This window comes from Ranitomeya imitator, chromosome 1 (genome assembly GCF_032444005.1).
Source record: "Ranitomeya imitator isolate aRanImi1 chromosome 1, aRanImi1.pri, whole genome shotgun sequence".
NCBI lineage: Eukaryota > Metazoa > Chordata > Amphibia > Anura > Dendrobatidae > Ranitomeya > Ranitomeya imitator.
In genome coordinates, this window is record NC_091282.1 from 1128212267 (window position 1) to 1128225252 (window position 12986).

Genomic DNA, 12986 nt, shown 5'->3' on the forward strand with positions numbered 1-12986 from the left:
GCAAGTGGTGGAAAAAACGCATATAAACGCGTACAAACACAGCGTTTTGTAGACGCATGCGTTGTCGCATGCGGTTAAAAAAACACTGCGTTTCTACGCGTTTACATGCGTTTTTTTCCTGCGTTTGCGTTTTTGGTGCGCATGATGAGAAATTTCACAAGAGAAAAATCAAGATAACCAGACACCGCCAATGGGACTACAGAGGGCATGTATGATGGGATCTCTATATATAGACCCTAGGGCTACTGAAATTTTAACAGTTTGCTACTGTATCCTGTGTCATGATGGATCTTCGCATGGAGAGCTTTTATTTCAACGTGGATTTCAGCTTCAAGCTGTTTCTTGCCTGTGCTTTTGCTTGGGAGCAAGACAGAAATCGCGAAAGATGGAGAAGGAGACAACGTAGGCACCCCATTATCGAACTACGTGAGAGCCGTGGAGCCTATCACACACACTATGCCGAGCTTAATGCCAACCCAGAGAAATTCCAGGAATACACACGAATGTTGCAAGACTCGTTCCGGGATTTGCTTTCTCGTGTCCAAGGAGCCATACGGCGACAGGATACCCAGCTCCATAGAGCGATTCCACCCGAGGAACGTCTGCTGGTTACATTAAGGTACGTTCAAAATCTAAACTAATGACAGTCCAAATTTAATGTTTTCTGACATGTATTTTTTGTGTATTTTCCTTTCTTTTTTTGTCGTAACCACACCATAAAAAGAATAGATTGTAATTTTTTTTTGTGTTTGTTTTTCTTCCAGATTTCTGGCCATCGGAGAGAGTTTATCATCCCTCCACCTCCAATACCGGCTTGGAATATCCACCCACTGCCCGATTTCTAGCATCACCCGCTGCGGTCAACTGCAGCCGTTGGTCACATGCGGGACCAATTTGTTGCCTTTTTTTATTCAGATATTGGACGTTTGTCATGGCAGGACAATGTTGTGTAAATGTCCTGTTGTAATTACATCTGTACCAGTAATTTTCTACACTGATAATAATATTTCTCATTAATAAACTTTAGTTTTGGTTGTGTTGACCGTGTCTCCTATCTTTTTCCTCTCCAAACCAAGGTTGTCCTAAAACTGGCAGTATTTGATCTGTATTTAATATCAGTTTTTGTAATCCAAAACCAGGAGTGGGTGATAAAGGCAGAGGTGCTAGTTATTATGTTAATATCATAATTTACCTCTAATTGTTCCACTCCTTGTTTTGGCTTACAAATACTGATATAAAACACTGGCCACATACTGCTAGTAATGGCAGCCATGTTGCTTTATTGGTAAGCTTGTTGATGTCATTGCGTCATGATTCTCTTCTCCTGTATCCATTGGACACAAACTGAAGAGACAATCACTGTCACACTATCTATACTCATCAAGTCAGGTGTCAGAAATAATGAATTCATGATAAACATATACAGGCTCATGAATTCACTATTTCTGACACCTGTGCAGGTGAGCATAGATATGTAGCGTGTGACCACCATTGTCCCCTCAATTTGTGTGTAATAGATTATGTATAAAGAAGAGAAAATGGTGGTTATACAAGGCAGTTCTCTACTCAACAGGTCAGATGTCATAAGTAATGAGTTTTTTGACACCTGACCTGTTCAGTAGAGGTCTGCACTGTATTTCCACCATTATCTCTTCAGACTGCCACACTAGGCACAGACAAAAAGAGATTATGGAGATACATGTAATATTTTTTGGCCCACCTCATATCTGTATACTAAAGACACACAAAGCTGCAGTCTTTTTATTTTTAACTACTGGAGATATGACGTGGCCCAAAAAGTAAGTGTGTGGCGACGTTTCTTGGCGCACGGTGTGTGTTGCCGGCGGCAGAAGACACAATAAACCAAACATAATTGTGGCAAATCAAACTTTTTTTATTTTCTTAACAACTCAAAAAATTATTTTTTACTGCGCCGGCTTGGGGTAGAGTGATGTAAACAGGGGGGCGTGAATAACTGAGGCCTGGCTAACCGTGGACGACGCAGAGGTGGCAGGAGAAGGGGCAATGAAACTAGAAGGGTCTGGAAGTTTGGGGATGGGGCTTGACACATGAGAGGCTTGAGACGCACTGGAAGGGTGAGACAAACCTGACATTACAAACACATTGGTAGGTGAAGGGGTAGGAATGCTAAGAGCCCTCTGTTTTTTTTCTGGGTTTTTTTTGGGTTTGTCTGGTTTGGGGAGGTCTTGGTGGGCTCATATGCCGTGGCGTGGTGGCGGGTGACCTGCCAGGGTCCGGCTGCACTGTGTCAGAGTCCATAGTGCTCGGAGATCGTGCAGCCATGCCAGAGTCCATAGTGCTCGTAGAGCGTGCAGCCATGCCAGAGTCCATAGTGCTCGTAGAGCATGCAGCCATGCTAGAGTCCATAGCGCTTGTAGAGCGGAAGGCCATGCCAGGGTCCTGCTGCATTGTGGTGGTGGCGGTATGGAAGGCCATGCCAGGGTCCTGCTGCATCGTGTAGGTGGCGGTACGGAAGGCCATGTCAGGGTCCTGCTGCATCATGGAGGTGGCGGTATGGAAGGCCATGCCAGGGCCCTGCTGCATCATGGTGTCAGTGGAGGAGGTCCCAGCAGGAGCAGCGGATGTCATGGTTGTGGCGGTGGGATGTCCAACTGCACTCGGCATGGGGGTGCTGTAGTGGTGTCCGGCTGTGGAAGGAATTGAGGTGGCCGTGCAGTGGGATGCAGCAGAGGTCGGCATTGAGGACAATCGTGACAGTGAAGGCACAGGTGGTTATGCCCCCACTGTCTGCTGGAAATACCGACTCTGCTGCATAGCCTGCACGTAAGCAGCATTGCAGGCCTGCATGACACTTAGCTTGAGATCAGGAGTAAGGTGTTCCGACATGCCCTGCTCAATTTGGTTAAAAAAATGATGAGCTGGCCTCTGGAGGTCGGCTTTCACTTCAACAAGGCTTTTGGTGACCTCCTGGATACGGGCATTCAAGAGGTTATATGAAACATCCATTCGGTCACCTAAAGCCTTGATTGCTTCGTGTAAAACCGAGCTCAAGTGCAAAAACTCGGGCATGAGTGACCTGTCCGAAGCCCTCTGCCACTGCCGGAATGAGCCCAAAAAAAAGGGGGCAGTGGAAGACCTGATGGACCAGCTACCTGGTCTCCAGTTAGTGTGGAAGGCCCACTTGCTGCTGCGCTGCTGGATGGCTGGGACGGGTCCGTGGCTGTCGGATGAAGGGCCGCTCCAGAACCTGGGCCGACAGTCGTGCTGTATGTGCTGTGAAAAAAGGAAAAATAAAATTATTATCAAAAATTTACCAGACGCAAAATCCTGTGGAATTTAAAAATACAGATTATGGCAATACAATACAACCTAAAGCATGTGATAAATACTTACATTCTCTGGGCAAGGACCGGTCTTAAAAATGACAGAACGCGATGGTATTTGTAGCGCCTGATCCTTGCTCCTGAACCACTGGGAACACGGCTCTCTTGACGCAGGTCCTTGTTGAAGCGGTCCTTCATCGAACGCCAACGTGTTTTGACTTTGCCCACTGTTAAAAAAAAAAAAAACATTATGGTCAGAAAATGGACTTTTTGCCGTGCTCAGACAACTGTGTATGATGAGAGAAACTCCGGAAAGTTTCTTTCATCACACACAGTCGAGTGAGCACGGCCAAGGTCTCTGCTGCTTCACACTGCAGTGCAATACTTACCAAATGCAGTTCGGACCCGTGTCGGGGCGTTGTCCCAGCAATCCCACATCGCTTGGGCCACCTCATTCCATAACCGCCGGATCGTGGTGGTGTTCAAATGCAGTGGATCCCGGCTGTCCCACAACGGGACTCCCTCCCGGACCAGGGTGATAAGGAGGTCATTCTCTATCAGGTCATCGTCCCGTTGTGAAACCTAAAAATTAAAGAAAGTCATTAAAGTTTGCTCAATTACATAAGGAAAAAAAAGAAAAAAGATGCTGAGAAATGACATGAATTGGAAAGTCAACATACAAAAGGATTCCAGAAGAAAAAAGTTAAGAAATACGGATGGAAAGAAAGGAAGATTCAAGAATATTACACTGAGGACAGTCAGCCTTGTATACGTACCCACTGCCGTCTTTCCACCGGACCTTGACTCCGCTGCTCCTGCCCTGTCTGTGCCGCAGTAGAAGAGCTCTAAAAAAAAAGGAAAAATCAAATTGTCACATGTGAATACTTACCAATCTGACGAGGCAAATACTCACCTCACTGACATGCTCCACTTCTGACTGTCCTGGCCGAAACTCCTCACCAGATGAAGAATCCGAAAAAGACATTCTGATGCATGTAGAAAGAAAGAAATGGCAGAAATTAGGACATGTAGAGACAGAAAATAGAAAATAAAGGCATTGGCTAGGATATGCTCACATTGTTCAGGGTCTTGTTATCCTCCAAGATGTAGCCTGTCTATGTCTCGTCTGCTTCAGAGTCTGGTGAGAAGTGACCTGCAACTGTCCACACCCTCCCTTTTATCACCTTGATGGTGGGGGGTGGCTTATCAGTGTCTAGACATGGTTTTCTCAATTGAAACGCATGCGTTCAAAAACGCAACCAAACGCATGTGCTTAAAAACGCATGCGTTTACATAGACAGCAATGCGTTTTTTTTACGCAAACCTTGCGCAATCGAACGCATGCGTTTCCTGGCGGCAAATAGACGCCTCTAGAAATTACTACATGTTGCATTTCCGCGCCAAGCCGCAAGCAACGAAACGACGCATGCGTTGTCAAACGCGGCAAAACGCGAACAAAAAAAATGCATGCGTTTTTAATGTTAAATATAGGAAAACACGACGCATGCGTTTATATGCGGTACAAACGCTGTGGCAAAAAACGCAAATGTGAAACCAGCCTAAGTAAGTTTACAATTATTTTCTTCTTTCAATAAACTAATGATGAATGCCTAACACTGCAGCCAGTCGTCTAAGATTCTCTCTCCTTAATGGATAGAAGAAGTTTGGAGACCTTTATTTGTTTTGCATATGAGAAAACCGATGCAACACTAAGTTTATGCACACTGTCTTTTTCAGCCCGATTCCACCTGGGATCCACTTGAAAAAATGCTTATAGAAAACCTGTCAGCATGATTTTGTAGCGTAAAGGCATGGCTGTAAGGGGCTGTAATACATATTACCGTATATTGATACCTTTGGTGAAGAAATCCGTTTTGTGGTTCTTCTTTAATCACCATTTGCAGTTTTCTGCTAATTAGATTTCGGTGTACAGGGGCCGGACTGTGCACTGGGTCTTCTCCTCCCTTTCTGTGATTCACAGCCTCCGGTCTTTGTTTGACAGGTTCCTGCTGAGATTTCAAACAGATGAGACCGGCAATTTAAAGCCTGGAGGCAGGTGGAGGGGTCGGGGAATCACATACATGGAGGAGAAGACCCAGTGCACAGTACGGTCCTTGTGCACCGAAATCTAAATAAGTGGCTAAATGAAGTGACTCGACCTTTCTTCCGACTGTTCCCACTTGGAAGCTGCCAATACTTTATACTGAGGATAAAAAAGCAATAAAAATAACAGAAACCACCACAAAGAAGACGCTTTAGGAAAAATATCTCCCACATTTTCCTGAAGTGTCTTCTGCTTCAAAAACTAGGCAGGTACACTGGTGACTGTGTACACATACCCTATTGGTAAAAACAAACTAAAGATGGATGAAGAGTCTGATAGGTGAAGAGAGTTAATTGGCTGTAAACTCCCAGGACCTTTCTGATGGCACAGCAAGCATGAGAACTTTCTCATGCTCGCGGTGCTGTCAGACAGGTAATAGGAGTTCCCAGGGATACACAAGGGAGCACAAGCTGCTCAGTGTCTCTGCTGGATGGCAGGCTGTATAGTCGCGTCATGCAGCCTGCCATCTAGATGTATCAGAGCTAGACCCATTGTGGGACAAATGGATTATCATCTTCTTTGCGGATAGGTGAGGAATATTGTTGTTAGTTATTTTAACTCTTTTGCGGAGACAATGGCGTCTGTGGAATGGGTGATGTCATAAGTATGGTTTAATTAAGATTTATTAAAGGAGTCTGTCATTCTTTCAATTAAAATACTTTTTCTGGGTGTCTGTTTTTTTTAAATACAATATGAATATGCGGTTAGTAATGGGAACATCATATTGATGCCTCTCCATTAGTAACCTCTGGGCTTGATGTCACCTGACAATACAAAGGGGACATCAACCCTTTCAACTATCACCCTTCTTGCCACTGCTACAGGGCATGTGGGTAGAGCGAAGCTGAATACCAGAATTAGCACATCTTATAGATGCATCTTTTCTGGGGTGGCTGAGAACTGATGTTTTTAGCCTGGGGGGGCAGTATCCATGGCCCCTCGCTAGCTATTAATATTAGCCCTCAGCTGTCTGCATAGCCTCTGCTGCATAATTTTTTTGGAGGGTCCCCCATTTTAATTGCCAGTAAAGGCTAAGTATACAGCTGTGAGCTTATTTTAATAGTCTTGGAAGCTCCATGGGTATTACCCCCTTCCCAGGCTATAAACATCTGCCCCCCTCCCCCACTGTCGCCTTTCCCTCCACTGGTTAAGAAAATTACATGGGAGCCCATGCCATTTTTTAACCCCTCTGTGACCTTAGACGTACTATCCCGTCGAGGTGCCCTGGGCTTATCTGACCCTGGACGGGATAGTACGTCATAGCGATCGGCAGCGCTCACGGGGGGAGCGCCGCCGATCGCGGCCGGGTGTCAGCTGCTTATCGCAGCTGACATCCGGCACTATGTGCCAGGAGCGGTCACGGACCGCCCCCGGCACATTAACCCCTGGCACACCGCGATCAAAGATGATCGCGATGTGCCGGCGGTGCAGGGAAGCACCGCGCAGGGAGGGGGCTCCCTGCGGGCTTCCCTGAGCCCCCCGCAGCAACGCGATGTGATCGCGTTGCTGCGAGGGTCTCCTCACCTCCCTCCCTGCTCGAGCCCCGGATCCAAGATGGCCGCGGATCCGGGTCCTGCAGGGAGGGAGGTGGCTTCACAGAGCCTGCTTAGAGCAGGCACTGTGAAGGCTGCAGCGCTGCATGTCAGATCAGTGATCTGACAGAGTGCTGTGCAAACTGTCAGATCACTGATCTGTGATGTCCCCCCCTGGGACAAAGTAAAAAAGTAAAAAAAAAATTTTCCAAATGTGTAAAAAAAATAAAAAAAAATATTCCAAAATAATGAAAAAAAAAAAAAAATATTATTCCCATAAATACATTTCTTCATCTAAATAAAAAAAAAAAACCAATAAAAGTACACATATTTAGTATCGCCGCGTCCGTAACGACCCGACCTATAAAACTGTCACACTAGTTAACCCCTTCAGTAAACACCGTAAAAAAAAAAAAAAAAAACGAGGCAAAAAACAACGCTTTATTATCATACCGCCGAACAAAAAGTGGAATAACATGCGATCAAAAGGACAGATATAAATAACCATGGTACCGCTGAAAGCGTCATATTGTCCCGCAAAAAAAGAGCCGCCATACAGCATCATCAGCAAAAAAATAAAAAAGTTATAGTCCTGAGAATAAAGCGATGCAAAAATAATTATTTTTTCTGTAAAATAGTTTTTATCGTATAAAAGCACCAAACCATAAAAAAATGATATAAATGAGGTATCGCTGTAATCGTACTGACCCGAAGAATAAAACTGATTTATCAATTTTACCAAACGCGGAACGGTATAAACGCCTCCCCCAATAGAAATTCATGAATAGCTGGCTTTTGGTCATTCTTCCTCACAAAAATCGGAATAAAAAGCGATAAAAAAATGTCACGTGCCCGAAAATGTTTTCAATAAAAACGTCAACTCGTCCCGCAAAAAACAAGACCTCACATGACTCTGTGGACCAAAATATGGAAAAATTATAGCTCTCAAAATGTGGTATTGCAAAAAATATTTTTTGCAATAAAAAGGGTCTTTCAGTGTGTGACGGCTGCCAATCATAAAAATCCGCTAAAAAACCCGCTATAAAAGTAAATCAAACCCCCCTTCATCACCCCCTTAGTTAGGGAAAAATAAAAAAAAATGTATTTATTTCCATTTTCCCATTAGGGCTAGGGTTAGGGCTAGGATTAGGGTTAGGGCTAGGGTTAGGGTTAGGGCTAGGGTTAGGGCTAGGGTTAGGGCTAGGGTTAGGGCTAGGGCTAGGGTTAGGGCTAGGGTTAGGGCTAGGGCTAGGGTTAGGGTTAGGGCTAGGGTTAGGGCTAGGGTTAGGGTTAGGGCTAGGGTTAGGGCTAGGGTTAGGGTTAGGGCTAGGGTTAGGGCTAGGGCTAGGGTTAGGGTTAGGGTTGGGGCTACAGTTAGGGTTGGGGCTAAAGTTAGGGTTAGGGTTTAGATTACATTTACAGTTGGGAATAGGGTTGGGATTAGGGTTAGTGGTGTGTCAGGGTTAGAGGTGTGGTTAGGGTTACCGTTGGAATTAGGGTTAGGGGTGTGTTTAGATTAGGGTTTCAGTTATAATTGGGGGGTTTCCACTGTTTCGGCACATCAGGGGCTCTCCAAACACGACATGGCGTCCGATCTCAATTCCAGCCAATTCTGCGTTGAAAAAGTAAAACAGTGCTCCTTCCCTTCCGAGCTCTCCTGTGTGCCCAAACAGGGGTTTACCCCAACATATGGGGTATCAGCGTACTCAGGACAAATTGGACAACAACTTTTGTGGACCAATTTCTCCTGTTACCCTTGGGAAAATACAAAACTGGGGGCTAAAAAATAATTTTTGTGGGAAAACAAAAAGATTTTTTATTTTCACGGCTCTGCGTTATAAACTGTAGTGAAACACTTGGGGGTTCAAAGTTCTCACAACACATCTAGATAAGTTCATTGAGGGGTCTAGTTTCCAATATGGGGTCACTTGTGGGGGGTTTCTACTGTTTAGGTACATTAGGGGCTCTGCAAACGCAATGTGACGCCTGCAGACCAATCCATCTAAGTCTGCATTCCAAATGATGCTCCTTCCCTTCCGAGCCCTCCCATGCGCCCAAACGGTGGTTCCCCCCCACATATCGGGTATCAGCGTACTCAGGACAAATTGGACAACAACATTTAGGGTCCAATTTCTCCTGCTAACCTTGGAACAATACAAAACTGGGGGCTAAAATATAATTTTTGTGGAAAAAAAATATTTTTTATTTGCATGGCTCTGCGTTATAAACTGTAGTGAAATACTTGGGGGTTCAAAGCTCTCACAACACATCAAGATGAGTTCCTTAGGGGGTCTACTTTCCAAAATGGTGTCACTTGTGGGGGGTTTCTACTGTTTAGGTACATTAGGGGCTCTGCAAACGCAATGTGACGCCTGCAGACCATTCCATCTAAGTCTGCATTCCAAATGGCGCTCCTTCCCTTCCGAACCCTCCCATGCGCCCAAACGGTGGTTCCCCCCCACATATGGGGTGTCAGCGTACTCAGGACAAATTGGACAACAACTTTTGGGGTCCAATTTCTCCTGTTACCCTAGGGAAAATACAAAACTGGGGGCTAAAAAATAATTTTTGTGGGAAAAAAATTTTGTTTTATTTTTATGGCTCTGCATTATAAACTTCTGTGAAGCCCTTGGTGGGTCAAAGTGCTCACCACACATCCAGATAAGTTCCTTAGGGGGTCTACTTTCCAAAATGGTGTCACTTGTGGGGGGTTTCAATGTTTAGGCACATCAGTGGCTCTCCAAACGCAACATGGCGTCCCATCTCAATTCCTGTCAATTTTGCATTGAAAAGTCAAACGGCGCTCCTTCCCTTCCGAGCTCTCCCATGCGCCCAAACAGTGGTTTACTGCCACATATGGGGTATCCGCGTACTCGGGACAAATTGGACAACAACTTTTGAGGTCCAATTTCTTCTCTTACCCTTGGAAAAATAAAAAATTGGGGGCAAAAATATAATTTTTGTGAAAAAATATGATTTTTTATTTTTACGGTTCTGCATTATAAACTTCTGTGAAGCACTTGGTGGGTCAAAGTGCTCACCACACCTCTAGATAAGTTCCTTAGGGGGTCTACTTTCCAAAATGGTGTCACTTGTGGGGGGTTTCAATGTTTAGGCACATCAGTGGCTCTCCAAACGCAACATGGCGTCCCATCTCAATTTCTGTCAATTTTGCATTGAAAAGTCAAACTGCGCTCCTTCCCTTCCGAGCTCTCCCATGCGCCCAAACAGTGGTTTACTGCCACATATGGGGTATCAGCGTACTCAGGACAAATTGGACAACAACTTTTGAGGTCCAATTTCTTCTCTTACCCTTGGAAAAATAAAAAATTGGGGGCAAAAATATAATTTTTGTGAAAAAATATGATTTTTTATTTTTACGGTTCTGCATTATAAACTTCTGTGAAGCACTTGGTGGGTCAAAGTGCTCACCACACATCCAGATAAGTTCCTTAGGGGGTCTACTTTCCAAAATGGTGTCACTTGTGGGGGGTTTCAATGTTTAGGCACATCAGTGGCTCTCCAAACGCAACATGGCGTCCCATCTCAATTCCTGTCAATTTTGCATTGAAAAGTCAAATAGCGCTCCTTCCCTTCCGAGCTCTCCCATGCGCCCAAACAGTGGTTTACTGCCACATATGGGGTATCAGCGTACTCAGGACAAATTGGACAACAACTTTTTGGGTCCAATTTCTCCTGTTACCCTTGGTAAAATAAAACAAATTGGAGCTGAAGTAAATTTTTTGTGTAAAAAAGTTAAATGTTCATTTTTATTTAAACATTCCAAAAATTCCTATTAAACACCTGAAGGGTTAATAAACTTCTTGAATGTGGTTTTGAGCACCTTGAGGGGTGCAGTTTTTAGAATGGTGTCACACTTGGGCATTTTCTATCATATAGACCCCTCAAAATGACTTCAAATGAGACGTGGTCCCTAAAAAAAAATGGTGTTGTAAAAATGAGAAATTGCTGGTCAACTTTTAACCCTTATAACTCCCTAACAAAAAAAAAAATTGGTTCCAAAATTATGCTGATGTAAAGGAGACATGTGGGAAATGTTACTTATTAAGTATTTTGTGTGACATATCTCTGTGATTTAATTGCATAAAAATTCAAAGTTTGAAAATTGCGAAATTTTCAAAATTGTCGCCAAATTTCCGTTTTTTTCACAAATAAACGCAGGTACTATCAAAGAAATTTTACCACTATCATGAAGTACAATATGTCACGAGAAAACAATGTCAGAATCACCAGGATCCGTTGAAGCGTTTCGGAGTTATAACCTCATAAAGGGACAGTGGTCAGAATTGTAAAAATTGGCCTGGTCATTAACGTGCAAACCACCCTTGGGGGTAAAGGGGTTAAAGAAAAATAATCTTTTAATAATTAAATACATGTACAGTAAGCTGTATTCACACTGTACTAATTGTATGTGTCACTGACATCTATATATTCTATGCTTATATATTGTATGTAATCCATCTATTCTATCCTGTCGCTCCTGCTGTGATTTTACTGTAGGCGGCAGATGAATTGCCGGCTTTTCATCTCTCTCTCTCTCTCTCTCTCTCTCTCTTTTCATCTCTCTCTTTTCATCTCTCTCTCTCTCTCTCTTTCCATCTCTCTCTCTTTTTTCATCTCTCTACTTTCATCTCTTTCTTTTCATCTCTCTCTTTTCGTCTCTCTCTTTTCGTCTCTCTTTTCGTCTCTCTCTTTTCGTCTCTCTGTTTCTAAGAATAGTTGTTTTGAAAATGATGTGTAAATGACAGAGAATTGCTCTTTGTAAAAGCTCATGTTAAAATCGCATTGCAGTCAGATAGCGATCACACTGCATTGAAAAATAATGCATGACACTTGCATTACGCTCGTCTGACTTTGCAGGAACAAAATCAGACCGATTTTAAAATCGCTTGTGTGACTCCGGCCTAAGTATATGATATTATTGCTTCCAGCAAGACCTATAGCATAAATACAAAATAAGGAAAAGTCAGGACATTGTTTGCTCTCTATGTACAGAATAGAAATAAATCTTCTATCGATAATGGTTTTACTTTCAGCGAGTCCTTATGTCACAGAACCAGGTGTATTCCCTGTCAAGTATTTACAGGACCTGCTCTACATATGAATGCAGCAAGGGTTTACCTGCCAGCCGGGGAGGGACTTTGACGTCACTGATTGTTGCGTGTGAATAACCACCTAATTTCTTTACAGGAAGAGTTTTCACCTTGTGACTGGAAAGAGCAACTTTTTTCTATGAAACTTACACCGAGAACTATGGCTGCACTAATCTTAATGGATCACAGCCCCGGCTACTGTCCATGAAGGTAACATAGAGCACATTACAAATATATCACATATTATAAGGCTGTAAGTGCTGGGGGTTAGATACAGTGCGTCTATGGAAGGTTGGGTGGAAATGAAAAGACGGATTGGGGTTGTGGTAAAGTAAACTTGTGTGGCATTTGCTTAGAATCCATAGACAATAAGATAACTAGTTAGGAGTATGTTATTTATGTAGAACTATTATAAGGACAAACATTGTGCAAATATTTATTAAAAAGTCTAAACAAAAGTATTGAGGATCCTGCCAGACAGACATTTACCATGTACTCAATCCTATGGATGATAGTTATGATAGAGACAGAATGCCGCTGTCAGTCCCACCGCGCCTGGCCGAATCCATGGGACTGCCTGAGAGATGTGTTATCTATATACTGGAGACCTCATTAGCAGTTATGGAAATTCAAATGAATTTGTGTAAAGCAGCGCATACCTGAGCGTATCGTAACTAACACCGTGACAGATGGTGGTAAGGTCACAGCCACTTGTGCTAAACAGACAGGATTAAAAATAGTTCTAATTCTGCTAAAATCTGCAATTACAGCAAAAAGCAAAAGTTATCTGTGACATTCGGGGACAGGTCACAATACTACAATAAGGTCACAATATTGTGTGTGTTGGTACAGACTGGTTTGTAATGCTTACACCTTAAGGTACCGTCACACATAGCGACGCTGCAGCGATACCGACAACGATCCGGATCGC

The 12986-nt window shown here is 43.6% G+C and overlaps 1 protein-coding gene across 2 annotated transcripts in view; it reads left to right on the forward strand.

Moving 5' to 3' along the window:
* Window positions 1-12156: 12156 nt before the first annotated feature.
* Window positions 12157-12986, forward strand: part of LNX1 (ligand of numb-protein X 1) — a 289799-nt gene continuing 288969 nt past the window's right edge. For both annotated transcript variants that reach the window (XM_069744472.1, XM_069744473.1), the window contains exon 1: window positions 12157-12265. In XM_069744472.1, coding sequence (XP_069600573.1) covers window positions 12260-12265 — 6 coding nt within the window. In that variant the 5' untranslated portion in view covers window positions 12157-12259. The remainder of the gene's footprint in view (window positions 12266-12986) is intronic.